At 39.9% G+C, this 21,839-nt stretch overlaps 1 protein-coding gene across 1 annotated transcript; it reads left to right on the top strand.

Annotated features, from left to right (window-relative positions):
- The first annotated feature begins 1,380 nt into the window (after positions 1-1,380).
- Positions 1,381-3,077, top strand: LOC138950071 (uncharacterized). The gene is made up of 2 exons (XM_070321849.1): positions 1,381-1,618; positions 2,040-3,077. Exons 1-2 carry the CDS (start codon positions 1,381-1,383, stop codon positions 2,483-2,485), a joined length of 684 nt encoding a protein of 227 aa, XP_070177950.1. The 3' UTR covers positions 2,486-3,077.
- Positions 3,078-21,839: the final 18,762 nt, after the last annotated feature.

Below are 21,839 nucleotides of genomic sequence, written 5' to 3'. Positions count from 1 at the left end.
ATTGGTATTAATTAGGTCTTCATACTTTCCTGTACCAGATGATACAATGTGAGCCCTTGTCTGGGCCCCTGGACCAGTTTTGCAAAATGGAGGTCAAACTCGTGCATTTCATGGCGTAACGTTTGTGTCATCCAGGTTGAACTGTGTCGGGGTTTGCCCGCCTCGAACGCTGAAAGCATTCCTGCCTCATAGATATAGTGTTTTTCCTATGTTGTTCCAGCGTGTGTAAGAAAGAGAGAGAGATAGAGATTGTATGAATGTGTGTGTGTGTGATGGTGGGGTATGCAAATAGACACAAGAAGTCAGACACATAGACTGGCTGACTTATAAAAACTGACCGATGGAGAACACACACACACACACACACACACACACACGCACACACACACACACTGTTTTTGTTTGCTTATCGCTGCTTTGCGATGGTTCTTGAAACCGTTTTTGGACGATGTCGGGCCTTTCATTTAGACACATTTTGTTCCTTTCCACGCGACCATAGCGGAAACCAAGGCGATAGAGTGTTTTCCACAGCAAAAATTTAGAAATATCCATGCCATTGTTTACTTTCAGACTGTTTTAGTTAGTTAGTTAGTTAGTTAGTTGGTTAGTTGTTGCTTTTTGGGTCCAGCAGACCATATAAGCCAAATCAGGACCCCTCAGAGCGTTTTGAAGAATATACAATATAATCCAAAAAAACAAGAAAGGTAGGTTGTTATTGACAAAACAATATAACAAACATAAATATTAAATATAATAAATATAAATATAAAATACAAAACAATGTAACAGTGTTGTTTTCTTTAATCAGCGTCAGTACCGCTCCTTGAACCACTGACTGGTCGAACGAGGCAACGTGCTTGGATCGTTTACTGGCCCCTTGTTGTTCCCTGATAGACGGCAATCCATTTCTTTTCTTGCAAACGGCCACTGCTCTAAATAATGTGACTTTTGAATTGTATGCCAAGTGCGTGGCAAGCTCTTTTTGCAACATGGTTCCACTGATATGCAGGCCTTTGTCTTTTAGCTTCCCACTGCAGCATTTTATGCACATTCACAACCAACTTTATTTTCTCTTCGGGTGACATCTTTACCGGTCCAGGTGTGCAAACCTTTAGAAAGCTTCAAGATACACGCGTATGGTAATGACCTGCATGTTTGTAGAGGCCTGGTAAGGGGGAAACACTGTTGTCATTTGAAGTAGTCTTTTGAAGAAATATTTAACCAGAGGAAAGTAAGGATTGAAGCAAATGTAAATAAAATTAGATATACTTTTGACGTACTTATCATGTCCTTGTCCATATTGCAAAATATGTGTAGATCGCGAGCTATTTTCGAAAAACCATCTCTCAGGGGTAACGCAAACGGACAATATGCATATCTATGAATTGCAGCTATTTCCATGACAAAAGAGTTATTGACTTCGTCCTCACTACCATAGGTCCAGAGGGAGATGTCCACGGCTATGAAGCGTCAAGTACCCCGCTGCCGGCTTATGGCCCAGAACCTGAGGTGGTGATCCACGGGGGCCCAAAACACCAGGACAAGGAGCCTTACGACTGTGAGGAGTGCGGACGAAAGGTAGCTGACATTCTGAACACACTTCACGTTGGCAGACAAGGTAAGTTGGAACTTAACTTTATTTAACAAGGATAATGATTTAAGGCTGGACCTTTTCATTACATCTTTCTTTAAAAAAAAAATGGACATAACAGAAAGATCACATCTGTCTGCTTTCCCGCCTTACTGCTCGTCCATACGTCAATCCGTTTATAACGTATGCCTGTCTGAGGCCAACAGTTGGCATTGGTGACCTTTGTTGTCAGATATAAAAAAAAAAGTAATTGAAAAAAACAAACACATAGAGGCCTGCAGTACTCCTAGAAAACTGACAGGACTGCCGACTCAAACAAAAAATAAACAGGAAAGTTACAGCCCACAAAGTGTAAAGAATTCTACGGGAGGCCTATATAAAAAGCACAAAGACTTTTGGTATAGTCACATGTAACAAACTGACTTATTTGTGCTGTTTTTCCTCACAGGTCGGGCATCAAGAAATAACCCCCACCCCCCACGTTACAGAGATGTTCTTCTTCTTACCTGGGATAGTCACTTCCACGACAAAACCACAGGCAAGAAAGCCCGGCCAGCCAGCGGTCTGATACGAGGTCTGAGACAAGCTAATTTCCCGGTCACTGTGCTGGAAACAGGAGATGCTGATGCTGCTGCGGCCGTGGCTACTATGTCAGGGCCCGACGAAATTGTAGCGGCAGGCTCACGTTTTGTCCAGGGCTTGGAAAGGGTGATCGTGGTTTATGTGGAGACTACACAGCCCGTGTACTACGATCTAGACTGGGCTCGTCTGTGTACGATGTCACAGTGCACATCCCAGCTCATCCACGTCAAACCCCCAGACCGTCGTCGTAGAAGTCAGCAGCAACCAGCAGCAGTAGACCCCAAAACCAGTGGAGACGTTGAGGAGGATTAACACACCTGACATCAAACGCTAGACCCCATCGCCAGCGGTGAAGATGTTAATAGTTACAAAAACTGACATTCAACAGTAAATCAAGTCACCAAAAAGTAAGATAGGCAGGAACAGTATACATTGTACCTCAAATAAAAACAAATAAAAAGTATTGGCCAAGAACAAACCTAAACACTGACATATAGTGTCAGGATATTGCTTACATTGAGTTTTTCTTCTTTTTTCAATGTGGTATCTAGCCTTTTGGAAAAGGGACACGATTCCCCCATCACACTTTTGAGCTGTGCAGAAGCAAGTAAAACTTGAGTGATTTTTTTTAATGTGTACCTATTTGGACTTCAGGATCAAATACATACGCCATGATACATACCAAATGTGTTTGTTTTTGTGTGAAATAACAACACAGATTCAACTGGAAAGATTTGACAGCCAACAGTTTGGTATCCATGTATACTGTCCGTACATTATGTGCCTTTTGAGTGGAAGTCTCTCAAACCTTTCACAAGAAAAGAAAGAAAGAAATTTGAAAATAAAGAAAACATTGTGGCTCAGATTGCACCAGATTGCTCCATTTTCCTTGTTTTTATCACAATGTTCCAGGAGGGGAGGGGGGGGGGGGGGGTAGGAAGGCAGTTGGGTAATTTGTTGGCTCAGGTTGCACCAGATCGGTAAATTTTCCTTGTTTTGATCCAAATGTGCTTCTTAATTTAACTTTTGGAAGGTGTATTATGGGAAGTTTCTTGGCTCAGATAGCTCCATTTTCCTTGTCTGTATCAACCATAGGAGGTTCGGGCGATTCGCGCCCTCAACTAAACTCTTAGCGTCGTCGATCTGTCCCTAACAGAAATGTGCAAGCCCTCCCTTAAAAATGATGTGATCCGCCCCTGCCGTTCGATAAAGTGAACTTCTCTGTGTTGCGGCAAGTGTTATTAAAATACAGGAGTCCAGGGAACATTGTTAAATCTGCTGAAGGCCATGTACAAGAAAATCGAGGCCTGTGTCAGGAACAACTCCTTTTATACCCAGTGTGTAGAATGTGTTTAGGGCGGTCTGAAGCATGGTTGTATGGCAAGCCCGATTTTGTTCTTGATAAGTTGGCAAATGATATAATATTGTGTGGAAGACATGAGGCCATTCTTTCGATTGAAGAAATCGAGACTTTTCTGTTACTTTTTGCTGATGATTTAACTTTGTTATCCTCAACAGTGATTGGACTGAAGTCACAGTTAAATATCCTGTATGAGGCCGCACAACGTCTGTAATTTTGTCTTTAATCTTGAGAAATCCAAACTGATTGTTTTTTGAAACGGTGGATTTCTTGTCAAACACGAATATTGGTGTCATGGTTTTCACAGAATTGAATTAATCAAGACCAATAATCAATTTGTTCTGACGTTCTCGACTCGTTTGAGATGTCGCGGTGCACTAGAGGATATAGCATTGAAAGCCAAGATGTGTGATCGAGATTCTCAATAATCTCAAGTGGTGCCTATGTTGTTATATTTCTCTGAAATATGTGGATACGAGCCCCACCCTAAAAAAATAAAACTCCACATATTTGCCTGAAAATATACGTTTTTGTTAAAACTCATAATAACTGTGTATATGGTGAACTTGGCCGTTACCCCCCGTATATATTGTCAATATTAAGATGTATTAAATACTAGTTTAGACTCTTAATGCAACCTGATAACATATGTTCGAAGAAAGCTTATCGAGCACTATTATCACTCGATCAAAGGGGTAAAGCCACCTGGGTATCGAAGATGAGACTTATTTTGAACAGTTTCGGCTTTGGTCTTGTTTGGATTTATGAATGCTGTTATGAACAGGCCTTCCTGAAAGCGCTGAGAGTGAGACTGATATATTATATTCGCCTAGGATGGTGGAATCACATAGAAAGCAGAAACTGCTTTGTATTGTACAGGTTTTTTTTTTTTTAATTTGCATTGAACGAGAACAGTGTTTTTACTTTTGTACAACCAGACATATTGATTGTCAACATTGCAAAATATGTGTTTATTTGTTTCAAGATAAGGTATTTACAACTTTAGCCAGGGAAATAGCTCAGTGGGTAGGGACGGGGCTCTGGCATCAAAACCAGTGGTCGCTATCGCCGTGGGTTCGATCCCCATGTTCGGAGATGGATATATTTCCCAGAGTCAACTGCGTGCTAACTATCTTCAGTGTCCAAACATCTCAGTCGGCACCATACAGAACCCAAGGTCACAGCGACAGTCTCAGGGCTTGGAGACAAGATTACAAGCATGCAGAATAAAAACAACAACATGGGTAGCATCGTGCTGTATAGCTCGCTTTCCCTAGTGATAAGGCAGCCCGAATGTTCATGAGGGTAACCTCACAGGACTATATAAAGTCTTATCGTATCTTATCTTATAATTGGTCAACATGTGTCCTTTCTTTTGAAAGAAAAAAGCAAATAAATGAATGACTGTTAAAAAGAAAAATAAGTAATATTATTTTGTTCTAAATGATAACATGTTCAAGTTTTGGTCAATTAACTAGTACTCATTGTTACCTGTGTGCTGAAGCATATTACTGTGTGTTAATGACTTGTTATCATCTGCACTGTACATGTTTCTATTGTTTCATAATCTTAACATTATGTGTATTGTATGCTCTGATGTCATCTTTTATTAGATGATGACTCACATGGTCTTTTTATATTCCTGTATTAATGTGTATGTAAACGTCTTTATTTTGTAGTTTAGAACTCTGTTTGTGGCGAGTGTGAAATGACAAAAAAATCAATGTACACTTATAATTCTATCATCTTTGTAAAATAGGAATTTTGACATTGTCAATGCTAGAATGTTGTTTCTTTAATCGGATGGGAAAACGTGCGTGAGGATGTTTCCAAACCATGCCATTTTGAAAGGGATAATAAGGCAAAAGGCCCTTTGATCGCGTCTAAAGTTATATCATACGAGTCTGCGTTACAAATAATGCTACCGCGCTTTATTAGGTCTTCCCTTTGAAAAAGCAAATGTTTTAAACGCTCAATTACATGTTGTAGAATAGGCAAAGAAAGATCACTCTTTGCGATGATTGATGGGTTACTTCCACTGTGCTATTGCTCTTGTTTATGTAGGTGATGCCTGTAACTAGGCGGCCCAAGAAACAATGAACAAGTGGCTCTATCCCATCTCCCCCCTTTCCCCTATCCCATCTCCCCCCTTTCCCCGACGCGATATAACCTTGAATGGTTGAAAACGACGTTAAACACCAAATAAAGAAAGAAAGAACTAGGCGACCACGTCATAGAGTGCGCAGGTCTTGCAACCATATGTCTCTTCTTGACAACTGTGAGTTACCAACACCAGAGACAAACAACACTCAGAAGCGCATACACTCATTATGATATTCAATCAAATAGCATACATATGTTGTGTTTTCGAGCAAATCACGCTGCGTGCGTTTAGATTAAGATACAGTGGATTCCAAAGGTTCTTCAGATTCTTCAAATTTGCACCAAGATGAGAAAAATATTTTGAAAGTTTCAAAGCAATCCACTAATTCATTGCTGAAATGCAGCGCTTTTTGGGATGATACTCCTCAAAATTAACGCACAAATTAAACTCCCGTTTTTGACCGCTCATGAATGCGATCGACACCTGCATCAGTAGGAACAGCATAGCACACGAACTAAGCAAGCTAGCTCACTAAAACAACATGTTCTTGGTAGATAGTTGATTTGACTGTCATATCGTATGTAAAACTGCAAAGTTTTGCCGATTGTGATTTTGTGTCGATTTTTAATCGATATCTTAAGTTTTTGTCCAGTCGATTTTGAGGGCACCCTTATTTGAGCAGCGGTCAGGAGATCCCTGTGAAAGAAATCTTTGATCCGAAAGGTGATCTAGATAGTCAAGTGAACGGCCTTAAATGGAATAGAAAGTTTAAATTGAAAGATACAGGATCTAATGTTTAATTGGGGTGTGAAATTAGTCGCAATATTTGTTTGCTAAGTTTATTTCCAGATGTTTTCCTTGTTGCATTATTTTATGTGTTGTTCTGTATTTCACCTTAGAAGCTTATACATGTTTATATCTCTTCTTCCAAATGGTGTTTCCAGTTTTTAATCATGTTGGTCAATGTTGAGCTTACATTTTTAAGATAGATTTCAACGTATCATTTTTCCAGTTAGCATGTGATGGTAACCTGCCTGTTGGGGCTCTGCTTGCTCTCTCAAATGTTCTGTGAATGTTCATACTTTTTTTTAAATGCTGTGAATGTAACGTAGTGTAGACTCCTGGGTCGAAATGTCTGTGAATGTAAGGTATTGTGTTGTCATGCATGACAAACGTTCCAACAACTTACCTTTCTGGTATTTTGACTCTCAAATGTTCATTTTTAAACAGTGCAGCATGTAATTGTGTCTTCTACTGCTGGCTTTACCCGGCTGGCTCCACTTGCACTCCTGTTGAAACACTTTGATGAAACCATAGTCCCAGTTTGTGTTACCTTGTTCCTCTTGTGTTTTTCTCGTTTACTGGTTTCACTGCCTTCATTTTTTTACATTTAGTCAATTATGACTGAATGTTTTAACATTGATCGGAAATCGAGACGAGGTATAGTGGTGTGTGAGTGTGGACAGCACTTCCCGGAAAACTACCAGACATATCTTTATGAAACTTTAAATGGAAGTCCTTCCATTTAGTTTCGATCAATACCTTTGATGACGTAATATCCGGCTTTTTGCAAAATTTGATTATCTGGCCATGTGAAATGGGTTTCCTGAATTGCTTCAAGTTTCATTGTCTGTCTCTTGGACCTGACAGGCAAAAGACCAAAAGCAACCGGAAAGCAGTTTGTTGATTGCTTTTTACAAATATTGTTCCTTCTATCGAGTATAACATGATTGATGGGATGAGTGATCAGATTGTGATTTGTTCAAATAAATTATGTCAATTTAACAATAAAAATACAGATTTCAGAGAAAAAAATTAATTGAATTAAGTGAGTGTTTGCTTAACTTTCCCATTCCTTAAATGTAAAATATTTAGAATGTGTTGCGTTAATAAATAATTCTTGTAATGGAAGGTCCAATAAATGTCCTATTGACTTTCGTTGAATATAATTATTACCCAGCAACTAAACTGTGGATGTTTTTTAATTAGTTTGAACTTATGCAATTAGCTTACAGGATGGACCAAAATGTATGTATTTTAATGTGGATGTCAAATGTGTACGTGTTTACATATTGGAAGTTAGATGAATGGAAGACTTTTCAATTTGAGATTAATTTGGGTGACGTTCATATTATCAGTATAATACAAGTCGAAGGACCTAACTCTTCTGGGCTGGGATTTAATGAATCTATGAGATCTCCTGTATTGAAAGGACTTTTACAGGGGTGTGGCATGAAACAACAATGGGCCAAAGTACATGTTCTTGCTGAAAACAAGGTATGGAGGAGTGTTTCAAAAGAAATAAGATAAGCTGCATAAACAACTGCTAGATGAGGTTATACAGTTGAAATGGCATATCTTTTTCATTCAGTTTCTGTGGCTATTTATGGTTGGGTAAGGTGCTCCATATTGCAAGTAATGTTTTAAGTTATGTTTGTCCCCTGCTAACACAGTTTACCTGTTTTCCATCACACAACGAGAACAGGACAATTCAGAACACACAATGTAAATATCGACACAAACTCAATGTTGACAACAACAAAAAAGTGACTTTGTAAAATGTGTATCCTTTTTCGTGATTATATGTTCTGTGGTGCCTCACACTAAAAATAGTGGTCAATGCGGACAAATTGTTAGTAGACCGCATTTACTTGAATCATTTTGCTTGTATTGATCAAACGCGAATTATAGTTGCTCAAAGAAAAAACATGCATGCTCCTATTTGTTGATGAGAGAAATCTCTTTAAAAAAAACGTGTCATTATGTAGACGTTACTGCTTCATATAATTATACGTTCGTAAATAAATGTAATTTGTTGCATTGCCATTGGTGAGTACGTGTTGGCAGTTGAATTTTTAGCGAATATCAGAAGGTGGCTTCCCACAATATAATGTGTGTTTGTGTGCATTTTGTGTGTGTAACTTTCACTATAATCTCAAAATGACGTCTAACATGTATTTATTTTTATGTAGTGGTCACATTGGTAGTCCTGTGGATTTTTTTGGGCGATTTGTATGTTATGCACAAATATTACAACATACATAGAATCATCTAAGTCATCTTTTTTAGATCATTGGTAGGTATAACCAACTGCTTTTTCAAATTCTTTATGCATTGATTTTTTTTTATCTGCACTCAAAAACAATCTTGTTGAAGTTTAAATTCATTCAAATAAAGAGAATTTATGGCCGCTGTGTATTTTGTATTGTATTTAACAAAAACAAACAAGGTAGTGCACCACGAAATCAGTTTTTACTCCAAACAGGGGACACTCCTATTGCTAGAAAAATACGTACACTTCATGACATACAGTTGTAAAGAAAGTTTCACACAATGATTTGTGATCACCAAATTTCTTTCGGTATGTCTAGTTTTTTTCCGATTTATGATGTTGAAAAGGGCTGAAAGTCTTTGAAACAGACTATATGTCTTTGACAAATTCTGTGTGATGTTAGATATGGCTTTCAATTTCCCGATATAACGTATAAAAGAAACCCATTGCTATTCAGCGAATTAAGACATTTTTCCAATTACAGTGGTTTCGTTGTTTGTAAAATCACTTGATGAACATTGTTCCGAAAACAAAATCGAACACCTTTTGACGTCATAAGATTACGTAACTATTTGATCGAAAAATAGATAGTGACTGACATCGCTCATAATGGCTCCGAAATAGCAAGGTTAGTGTGTTTCATCTGCATCTTGGAGTCTTTCGCCCACTCTGGTGCTAATGTGAGTGATCAGAACAGTAAAAAGTAACGAACGAATCACCAGCAGGGCGCACTCTATTGTCAAGTCTTGATGATCCTGAATATGTTTTGCACAAAAAATACTCAATAAGAAAAGGCTACGATTTCGTCAAAAATGCGGTGCACCTCAAGGCCGATCTCTGCTCTTTAATCTTAGGTTAGTTTTTAACACCAACAACAACGCTTAAGACACGTTTTAACTGCCTAACTGAACACGGTGAAAGCGTGTTATTTTGTCTCCCTGTTTTGAGGACTTCCGATTTTTCGCGAGAGTGACCTTTTCTTAGCTTGGTTATGTCTATCATTGGAGCTTACGACCTAATTGCTGCGGGCTAGGTAATTGTAATGTACAGTTAGTATGCTTACTTAAGGTTTAGGAAAACTCTTAGTATTCACATACTGAAAAGCAACCTGGCGTTATAGCTCGCTTTTTGCTTATAAAGCTTTGGTTTGTTTGATTGAAGATCAACATTCTAGTGAAGGTTGGGGTTTTATATCAATAAAATGTTCGATGAACCTGTTTGTCTTTTTCTTTACTTGTTTGTGATTGTTGTTTTTGTTGTTGTTTGTATATTATTTGTTTGTTATTAGACTGTTAGTGTTTTTCTAACGACCTCAAGCAAAACCAACGTGACATCAGTCCAATACGTTGTCAGCAAACAGTATTGGACAGCAGTCATTACCGCAACGAATCGTGAACTCCGATGAGTATAATGTTTAAAGAGAAAAATATAATATTAAGTGCAGACAAGACTAACTAGTTGCAGCACGCATAAAACCACTTTGATTCTCACCAGAAAATGTGCACAAACTGAGTCACACTTTTCGAATCATGACGGAAAGAGTCAAATGAAGAGGCTTCTTGCAATCTGTATCCTCGCGATGGCGTGGCTATAGAGCTATGTCGACTGTTTCAGGATGTGTGATATATTTCACTGCACTCATGCAGCCTATAACGAGAAGTGTATCAGTATACGATTATTGTCCTGTTTTGCATCGACACCATTACGATTATTTTTGCATTGTGATTATTGACACAGCGGAAAGGACATGTCGGTTAAGTTAAGACAGCGTGGAGCACAAAACAAAAAGAAACAAGAAATTCCTCCGAGGTAGGAAAAACACCCCCGTCCTTAGCATTCTCACTGCCACCAACTGAGCAGGCACTGCTAACAAGTGTGGTCAGAAGTCAGAAGTCAGAAGTCAGAAGTCAGAAGTCAGACGTCAGAAGTCAGAGAGACAGAGAAACAGAGAGACAGAGAGACAGTCAGACAGACAGTTATTTCCCTTTGACCATTAATATGTCAGTCTTAATCTTAATCCACCAATAACTCCCTAACCGAGTGTTTGACTGGTCCCAATTTTTGTAAGGACCGTCTCAGGAATGTATAAAACCTGTTCACCAAGTTTGGTGACGATCGGTCCGTTCATTCTTGAGATCTATATGCGAACACAAACACACACCCAAACAAACAAACAAACAAACACATCCAGTGAAACCTATACACACCCCTATACCGGGGGTGTAACTATACACACCCCTATACCGGGGGTGTAAAAACGACATCTGTTGAACAAAATGATAGGAATGTTGAAGTGGGATTTTATGAAAGGTCAAATCAGGAACGCAAGCATAATTATGCATCGATTTATATTTCCTTGAAATATTATTACACATTATTTCCTTCGACATGGGTTCGACTCCATAGTTCCTTAAGGGATTTATTCCCCAATGTCAACTTTTGGCAGACACTCCTTGGTGTCTGAACACCCCCGTGTGCATGCGCATGATAAAGGTTCAAAGGTCACAGCATTGAGCAAAAGTGTCAGGCCTTGGACAACACGAATTCACGCACGCAGCAAACGAAACAAAAGATGGGTGACACAGATCTGTCGCTGCTCGCTATTCCCAGGGATAGTAGCCCCAATGTCCTGGAGGGAATCACCAAGGTGCAAAAAAAATACCAAATAGCAAATAACATTACATATACATTAAATCTTTGCATCGTGATTATTTCTACAGAGTGGTAATAGTTAACATACAGGTATTGCTCTAAAACAGATGCAATGTTGGTATGAATTTCATCCACGGCCGCTTTGGACGATGAACAGAAACTGACATTAACAGACGCATCCAAGCCATCTCATCTTATTCCAAAGTCCATCTTTGCGTGACCTTTGTATCGGTCTGTGTGTTTCCCAACCACTCTGACAGCCGTCTCTCTATTTGTTTTGTGTGCGTGTAATATCTGCTGTCGTCTGTGTCTGTTCTGTGTGACTCTGTTTCCGTGTGTCATCTCTTGTTGTCTCTCATCTTCTGTCTATGTATCAGTATGCTTGACTGGTAGCCTGTATGTTTCAAGGTGACTCTGTGTGTAGCATTGCCTGTTTCTGTCGTCTAACTGTGTGACATAGACATAGAACACTGCATTATCTCAACGAGGAGAAACACTGTGTGTGTGTGTGTGTGTGTGTGTGTGTGTGTGTATGCGTGTTTGTGTGTGTGTGCGTGTGTGTGGTGTGTGTTCATGTTGTGTGTGTGTGTATATGTGTGTGTACGTGTGTGTGTGTCTGCATGTGTGTTTCTGTGTCTGTTTTGTGTTGTATCTGTGCATGTGCTCTGTTAAGAATATTGTAATTTCCGTTTCAACTATCTCGTAATTCTCTCAAACATTCTATTCATTAGGGAAGAGAATATTTCTGATAGGACAGCAGTTGTGCTGATTTTGTACCCAATGATACATTTCTGCTCAATGAGTTTCATAGGTTGACATACGTGTGAGTTACAAAACCCATTCAGTTATCAGACTGATGCTCAAGTAGCAATCACCACAAGTATTCAGCATACAACCTCCTCTTTATGCACACAGTTTGGATCAACTTGGATCTGCTCGCTGGAACAGCGTTGCTGGGATTCTGGACAAGGAGAGGAGCATTATGTGGAATGAGGACGACAATACAGATAACCTGACAATTGCTAGGAAGCTCATTAGACTGTGTCAACAGTAACTGTTTTTTTAGTGACAACTTTTCCCCGAGATAAAACAAAACAAAAACCCCACTGAAAAAAAAAGAAAAAAAAACACAACACTGATATGCACGTCGCCCACCTGAGAATACAGTCATTTGGTATCGGCAATCGGTTCAACGCCGAAATTGAGGTCAAATCACCAAAAAGCTTTAAGCTACTCTTACATTGTGCCGAATTGCCCTTGCGAATAGCATTTTCCAATAATTCACAATGATCGGGACATGGTCGCAAGACTTTCATAAATGTTCTTAACTATTCCTTAAAATTCTTCTCTTGTTTTGAACATAGCAACTTGCTATTAATATTCTCAAGGAAGTCATATTGCTATTCGTTTTCGCAACGTACTCGTTAGTTTTCGCAAGACATTTGTAATCATCGCAATGTATTCGTGGCGCTAGCAAGCCATTCGCAACCATTCGTTATGCCTGTCTTTACATTGTGCCGAATGTCCTTGCGAATATGAACATGTTGTATTTGGCCAAAAAAATAGACACATGGACATGAATAATATAGAAAATTGGAAGCCTTACCAATCCTTGCGAATGTCTTACAAATGGTTGCGAATGCTTGCGAATGTGTTCTGATCATTGAGAATACATACGCATCAAAATCGCCGTTTAGTTGCAAGACGTTTGCAAGATATTCTTACTGTTTTTAAAACATTCGCAAGCAATTGCAGTCACTCGCAAGCATTCGTAAGGCTTTCGAAACATTCTTATGAATTGGGAAGAAATGGTCAAAACATTCCTGAGAAATTCGTAATGAATTCGCAACCATTCGCAAGATGTTGCATTCACTCGCAAGCATTCGTAAGGCCTTCGCAACATTCTTATGAATTGAGAAGAAATGGTCAAAACATTCCTGAGAAATTCGTAATGAATTCGCAACCATTCGCAAGATGTTGGCAAAATGTGCACGAATACAGTCCTTACGAATGCTTGCGAGCGCTGCGCATACCTTTACGATGATTACGAATGGTTTGCGAATACTTACGAGTACGTTGCGAAACATTCAGAATATGACTTCCTTGCGAATATTAGGAGCATGTTGCTAATGTTCGCAAACAGAGACGAATGGTGGCGAATGGTTAAGAACATTTACGAATGTCTTGCGACCATGTCCCGATCATTACGAGTTATTGGCGAATTCTATTCGTACGGGCAATTCAAAAGAGTGTACGAGCAACATTACGAACAATGCGAATTGCATACTCGTTTTATTCGTAAAATGTTTGCAAGCACTCGCAACACTCGCAAGGCCACTCGCAACGTTCGTAATAGATCCTTATATGGATTCGTATACAATCGCATTCGCAAGCAGTCGCAATCATTCGTATGACATTCGCAAGGATTCGTAAGCCTTCGATTTTTCTTCTGTTTTTTCCTGTCCATTCGTCTCTTTTTTGGCCGAATACAACATTTTCATATTCGTAAGGATATTCGGCACAGTGTAAGACAGGCTTTACGGACACTCGAGAGAAAGGCTACGCGAAGTACTGCATAACTCTTTGCGAGATTGGCCTCGTTCTTTGTGGCCATTTTGGCAAACTTACTGAAGAAGAGAACCAGAGAGTGGCATAGTGGTAAGAGCGCTTGCCTCTCACGCTGAAGGTTGTGGGTTCGATTCTCGCCCGGAGAATACAAATACACGATTTATCCGGGCGTTCTTGTATCTTTCTGCTGGGACATAAATTAAAATCAGCAGCAAACAATCACCGCTTTATCCACACAACCAATTTGGATCTGCGTGCTTCAACAGCGTTGATGACTGTGTCAACTGTTCTAACAGAGACGGCTTCCTCAGAAGAAAAACAATCTTAAATTGAGGTAAAATCACCGACAGCTTTGCTGTTATCAACATAATGTTGTTGAATTCGATTTAATTAACTTGAGATAAAATTGACGCAAATGACAACCTAAAACTTCAAGAAATTGGCCTCATTTTTCGTGGCCATTTCTGCAGAAGATGAGTTCTAACACTAACTCTGAAACACCCTCAAATCCAACGTTGCCGTCGTTTTCATAGAATTAGGCGGTATTGTCCGTTTGCAGGTTGCCTGAAACACAACCTCGTAAATATCTCGTGATCTTCACATTATTATGTTAACACGTGAATAATAAACAGGTAGGGAAAAGTATACATCATTTAATTTGCAATTACCAACGTCGAAACTTCATTTGTTTTAATTTTTTCTTCATAAAGACTTCTTGAAATGAGCACAATGTTCCCCCGTTTCCCCCGTTTCAAGGCCTCCGAACAAAAACAAAAAAACGCAGGTCGGTTTGTATTATAAGCTTTGTTAGATTTGAGATAGTGAACACTTTCGTTAACACGGGGAGGGCCGTACATTTCAGAGGACGTCCCGATGCATGGATAACAAATACATAGCACAGAATAACACGACTGATTTGAGATGTTGAGCCCAATCGTTTAAAGGGGAAGGCTATGCATTTAGGAGGATACCTCCACACATGGATGATAATAACTGCTTTTGGTTCAATACCTGCTTTTGGTTTAAAACCTGCTTTTCAGACTTGGTCGTGTGACAGACGTTTTCTTCCACACGAGATTACGTTGATTGTCTAACGAAGCCGTCAGGCTGAGTTAGACATCAGCTAATCGAGTGTGGAAGAAAACTCTGGCACACGACCAAGTCGGAATAGCATTTATGTCTCACAGCTTCAACAGAGGACAGAACAAACACGTTTTGCTTACTCAAGCTTGACAAACCTAAACACAGGATCAGCCATTGTGGAGATATCTACTTTTTGACGGAAGTGACCGAACAACTATGAATGACGTCTCGGTATGTGTGAGTGACGTCAGAGTCATCGTCACAGTCTGTATCTTTTGAAGCATCGTATTCTTCATGACGTCTTTCTGTGTCTGCATGCGCGAAATGTTTGTTCTTTTTGGGATCTTTGTCATATCTGTTCATAACTCTGTCCTTCTAGATTCAGACCAACAGGCCTCGTGAGCGAGCCACTTTCCAAGGGCAGCAGCTAAATTCGCGTATTGAAACAGTACTGTCGTCTGGAATGCCGTTTTCAGTATTCTCAGCGTTGAATAATGTGTAAAGAGAAGAAAAAATAACATCAGGAGAAATGAAAGTCGTGTGTTCATTGTTGGGCTTTTGGAGGGACAATTTCGAATTTGATTCCGTTCTTGCACATGCCCCAAAGCGTGTAACATACAATCTTGCACACGTTTGCTTTAGTAGTGGCAAAGAAGGAAAGCGTGTGCCATAAACATATAACACAGTAAAGGCACGAGTTTGACCTGCGTTTTCACAAAACTGGTTCAGAGGCCCGTTAAATGGAACACATGTTATAGTACTTTTAACAGGACATCATGAAGGCATAATTAACGAGAGATAAAGCAAACGGAATTGAAATCAGGTACACTGTCGGGGAACATAATTATATTGATCTCACGCACATGTCAACATGTGTATAGCTGAAAAACATGTGTCAGGCAAACCGCAAACGGACGATACTTAAACCAGTTGCCAACACTTTCATGGACACTTCTTTGCAAACTGTCTGCAGAAGATAATTTCTAGCAATAACTCTGACACCCCTCATTCAAACGTTGCCGTCGTTTTAATAGAATTGATGAACTTTTATGAACTTTTATGTGGTACTTCAAAAATGTGTCATAACGTGCATGGCAAAGTCTTGAGTTATTACGTGCAAGAATATGTACGTAATGAGAGTTTACGCCAGGACACGTGTTTCCAATTTGAATTAATGTATTTACAACATGTAATTAGGGTTTGGGAACATGTTTGACTTGATCATTGCATGTGTATCACGACAGCAGACGTCTTGAATGTGAAATGTCTAGAACAAACATCTCCCAAAATGGCATATATATACTTTTCTATAGTCATTCATCTAGATAATCAGTACGTACATTCCTACGGAGGTGAGCTTAGCAGGTAACGCACGTGGTTAAAAAAATGTACATCCAGCAAAGGTTTTGGAAGCCGTACAAAACAACACAAAAAAACACTTATCTGGTATATTTGTTTTCTTCATTCTTACAACGACAAACCCTGAGAACCGAGCAACGAAAGAATGTGCAACGAGAATGTACTGTATAGGCAGCTTTCTGTTGATATAAAACGAACACGCTAACTAAATGTGACCCTCCACCACGGAATGAGTCGCATGTCACCTCTCACGGTTCTGCGCTAGGCTTAATATAAGTCCGGGGGGTGTCTGGTAACAGTGTGAGGGTCACCTTAATCACACGCTTATAACTCGAACAGGTTTTGCTCTTTTCTAAAACGGTTTTCACCACTGAGCATAGAGCATAACAAAACTCTTTAGGAAAATGTAAAAATATGCAAATCATGCAAAGGTGACATGCGACTCAATCTGTGGTGGAGGGTCACAAATATATTCCCAACCCCCACAGAAAGAAAAGCTGCCTTCCGACCTTAGTGAAATATGACGCAGTGCAAGTGTATGAAGAGAACCTTGCCTTGTACGGATAAAAGCCTCCGTCCTCTTGGACACATACCAGCAAACTACAGGCTGAGCTGCTCTCTGCGCCGAATTCTATAATGTTATAACAATTTATAATTCTATAAAATTCTATAAAATTCTATAAATAATTTAAATAACAAATATAAATTCTATAAAAATCATCTAACTAAATAATAAATCATATACAAATAATAAGAATTCTATAATTTTATAAAAAAAAATATAATTCTATAAAGTAGTCAACGACCTTTGCTCCGCTTAACGTGATGTCTAACATTTCCCCCTTTGACTTTTTCGACAAGCAGACAGCCTAAAACTAAGATTAGAATAGAGAATTGTGGGAAACTGTTTTATAGAAGATACCCACTAGGCAAATAGTGCAACCCTCGCATGAAAGACGAAAGGAAGCTTGTAACATGTTAGATCACTACTAATTTGGATGGGCGCAGTAGCCTAGTGGGTAAGACATCGGCGTCCTAATTAGAAGATTGTGAGTTCAAATCCCGAACGCAACCGCCTGGTTGGTTAAGGGTGGAGTTTTGTCCGATCTCCCAGGTCAACCTATGTGCAGACCTACTATTGCCTTAGGCACACAAAAAAATAGGTCTGTTTACGGTAACATAGGCCAAACAAAATGGTCGGTAGGTCGGGATTTTTTTTTTTTCCAAAAAACCATATTTTTACGTTATTTTGCCAAAAAAACAAGATTTTTTTTTTTTTTTCCCAAATGCCAAAATAAAGTCTGGGGTTGCGCGAAAAAACTAGGGTCGGTCGGGTTACCGTAAACAGACCTTTTTTTTTTTGGCCTTATCCCCCTTCGTGTGTACACGCCAGCACAAGACCAAGTGCGCACTTGTTATCCATGTCAGAGTTCGGTGGGTTATAGAAACACGAACATGCCCAGTATGCTTCCCCCGAAATCGGCGTATGCTGCCTGGATGGCGGGGTAAAAAACGGTCTTACATGTTCAAATCCACTCGTGCAAACATCCGCAGTGGACGTGGGTGCGTGTGTGCATGAACGAAGAACAAAAATTTCAATCAATTTGATTGAAAAATGAGGGTGTGACAGTGCCGCCTCAACTTTTACAAAAAGCCTGATATGACGTCATCAAAAATATTTATCGAAAAAAAAGAAATCCGGGGATATCATTCCCAGGAACTCTCATGTCAAATTTCATAAAGATCGGTCGAGTAGTTTGGTCTGAATCGCTCTACACACACAAACGCACACACACACACACACACACACACACACACACACACACACACACACACGCACGCACGCACACACACACATAGGTGGTTTTACAGTCATTTGGGGTCGGCTGTGTATCAAAATGCCATCTTGCTCAAAACACAGGCATTTGGGGTCTCTTTTGTTTTACGTGTTAGAAAGTTTCTTAAAACTTCAATGAGCGTTAAATGCCATTTTAAAGTGTGAAAACTCATTTCAGGAGGTTATTACATAAAATGCAACCTCCAGCGTGATTCTTAGAAAAACAGGCATTTGGGGACGATGTTTGCTGTACAGCAGTGAAATGGGGACGTATGTGTACACAAAGTGCAGAGCTACAATTACGTTATCGGTGCTATGAATGCTTTAGGTGTTAGAAAGTTTGTTAAAACTTCAATGAGCGTTAAATGCCATTCTAAAGTGTCAAAACTCATTTCAGGAGGTTATTACATAAAATGCAACCTCCAGCGTGATTTTTTAGAAACAAACAGGTATTTGGGGACGATGTTTGCTGTACAGCAGTGAAATGGGGACGTCCAAAAGTGCAGAGCTCCCGCAGAGCTATATGAATGGTTTCATCACATACATGGCGCGAGGCGACATATGTTGTGAAAAATTTTACAAATCACGTTTTTGCGCCCGATATTTTCTTGTCATCTCCAAAGTCAAGGGACAAACACGAAATTCCTTGACTTTTGGGGTAGCGCGACTCTGTTAATTTTAAGAATTAAAAAAAAAAAAATTCATTACTAGGATGTCCCATCGTTGGGAAATTCCGGTCGCTTCCTCCGAGTGGAAAGCTAGCAGTGACAGAGTCGCACTACCCCAAGTCAAGGGATCTATTAGTCCTGTTTCGCCGTTATCCCAATTCGCCCCCATCCCATTTTGGCGACATTTCTCAGGCCAAGTGTCATTTTACCACCATATCATGTACCATTAGCTCCACATCCCATTTTGGCGCAATCCCGTTTCGCCGTTAGCCCATTTCGCCCCCATCCCATTTTTGCGACATTTTACAGGCCAAGTGTCATTTTACCACCATGTCATGTACCATTAGCTCCACGTCCCATTTTGGCGCAATCCCGTTTGGCCGTTATCCCATTTTGCCCCCATCCCATTTTTGCGACATTTCTTAGGCCATGTGTCATTTTACATGCCATTCTAAAGTGTCAAAACTCATTTCAGGAGGTTATTACATAAAATGCAACCTCCAGCGTGATTTTTTAGAAACAAACAGGTATTTGGGGACGATGTTTGCTGTACAGCAGTGAAATGGGGACGTCCAAAAGTGCAGAGCTCCCGCAGAGCTATATGAATGGTTTCATCACATACATGGCGCGAGGCGACATATGTTGTGAAAAATTTTACAAATCACGTTTTTGCGCCCGATATTTTCTTGTCATCTCCAAAGTCAAGGGACAAACACGAAATTCCTTGACTTTTGGGGTAGCGCGACTCTGTTAATTTTAAGAATTAAAAAAAAAAAATTCATTACTAGGATGTCCCATCGTTGGGAAATTCCGGTCGCTTCCTCCGAGTGGAAAGCTAGCAGTGACAGAGTCGCACTACCCCAAGTCAAGGGATCTATTAGTCCTGTTTCGCCGTTATCCCAATTCGCCCCCATCCCATTTTGGCGACATTTCTCAGGCCAAGTGTCATTTTACCACCATATCATGTACCATTAGCTCCACATCCCATTTTGGCGCAATCCCGTTTCGCCGTTAGCCCATTTTGCCCCCATCCCATTTTTGCGACATTTTACAGGCCAAGTGTCATTTTACCACCATGTCATGTACCATTAGCTCCACGTCCCATTTTGGCGCAATCCCGTTTGGCCGTTATCCCATTTTGCCCCCATCCCATTTTTGCGACATTTCATAGGCCATGTGTCATTTTACCACCGTGTCAAACCACTAGCGCCACATTCCATTTTGTCGCCATGCCGTTTTGCCGTCATCCCATTTTGCCGCCATCTCTATTTCGCGACATTTTGGATTGTGGCAAAAATGGAATTTGGCGTAAACGGAATGTCTTCCTAGTTGAATAACGCAGTATAGTAGTATAGTGAGGCTTGGCAAGAAGAATAAATAAAAAATGTGATGGCGGCCAAATGGGATGGTGTCAAAATGGGATGACGCGCTATTGTTATGACACGGTAGTAAAATGACGCTTGGCTTGTGAAATGTCGCGACAATGGGATGGGGGATAAATGGAATACGGTGAAACGGCATGGCGGCCAAATGGGATATGGTGTCAAAATGGGATGTCGCGCTTTTGTTATGACATGTTAGTAAAATGCCCTGTCACGTAGTCTCAATCCAAATTGGAAATCCATAGCATCATCATTATAATCATCCTCATCTCATTAATCATTCAAAATTATAAATTTTATAAAATGACGCTTGGCTTGTGAAATGTCGCGAAAATGGGATGGGGCAAAAAATGGGACGGCGGCAAAAATGGGATTGCACCAAAATGGGATGTGGATCAGCCACTAGATTGCCAATTTTAAAGTCTTAGGTATGACCCGGTGTGACGTTTTTATCTTTCGCCGTGTTGATATTTCGATTTTCGGCCTCGTTGATCTAGTATAAACTCTACACTGAACAAAAAAACCACCCTTCGATAGTACTGATGAGCGACCTTGTGTACCTTACATTCATGGGGCCAAATTTGTCCAACCAATTATTTTATTTAACTTAGAAATTTGATTCATCCTAAAATGTTTCCCTTCTTACTCAAGGGACGTAACCACTCGGTACATGTTTTCGAAGAATTCGATTTTGGGAGTGAAATCTATTTAATTTCACAACCAATTTTCTTCACATGCAAGAAACTGACATGCTTTTCGTCCATAAATAATTTCCCTTCTTAATTTTACCAGGAAACAACATTTAAGTCTCGAGTAAATATCGAGGGGGAAATATGTACACAGGCGAAAGATGAAATCGTGACACCGGCCGAGGTTCGAACCCACGACCTCCCGATCACGGGGCGGACGCCTTACCACTAGGCTAACCGTGCCGGTTTACCCTTGAGTGACAGACGGACAGACACAAGAATATACAGACAGACCGTAATTAACACAAACACACACACTCAGCAGAGCAAAGCGGTATGACACACACACTCAGCAGAGCAAGGCAGTATAACACAAACACTGAGTCTGATTTATGAGAATGAGAATGAGGGAGAGAGAATTGTATTGAATTGAATTGAATTAAATTGAATTGAATTGATCTTTATCTTAACACTAACAGAATAAGAAATGCTAAAATGCTCTTTTTTTCATCCCGCAGACAGTCAAAATTCTAATCAAAAACAAGGAAAGAGATAGAAATAAAAGGAACAGTTATGACAGCTTTACAGACAGACAGACAGACAGACAGACAGACAGACAGACAGACAGAAAGAGAGACAAAAAAGAAACAAACAGACAGACAGACAAAGAGAGAGAGAGAGCCAGAGAAAGAGAGAGACAGAGAAACAGAGACATAAAAGATAAACAGACACACAGACACCGACAGAAAAGTTGTGTGAAGAGCAGCTCAGCTGCTCTGCAGAATTTGTCTTACATTTTGGAAAGTTTTCTGACGATTTGGACGTGAAAACGAGACTGAACCCATGCAATAATTTTTTTCAAAACTGCTCCGAAACTATCCCAAAATCAAGTAATTAAATGACATGTTGTTA

This window comes from Littorina saxatilis, linkage group LG16, assembly GCF_037325665.1.
Source record: "Littorina saxatilis isolate snail1 linkage group LG16, US_GU_Lsax_2.0, whole genome shotgun sequence".
Lineage (NCBI taxonomy): Eukaryota > Metazoa > Mollusca > Gastropoda > Littorinimorpha > Littorinidae > Littorina > Littorina saxatilis.
Note: the sequence above shows the minus strand (reverse complement) of the source record. Positions and strands in the feature narration are given on the sequence as shown.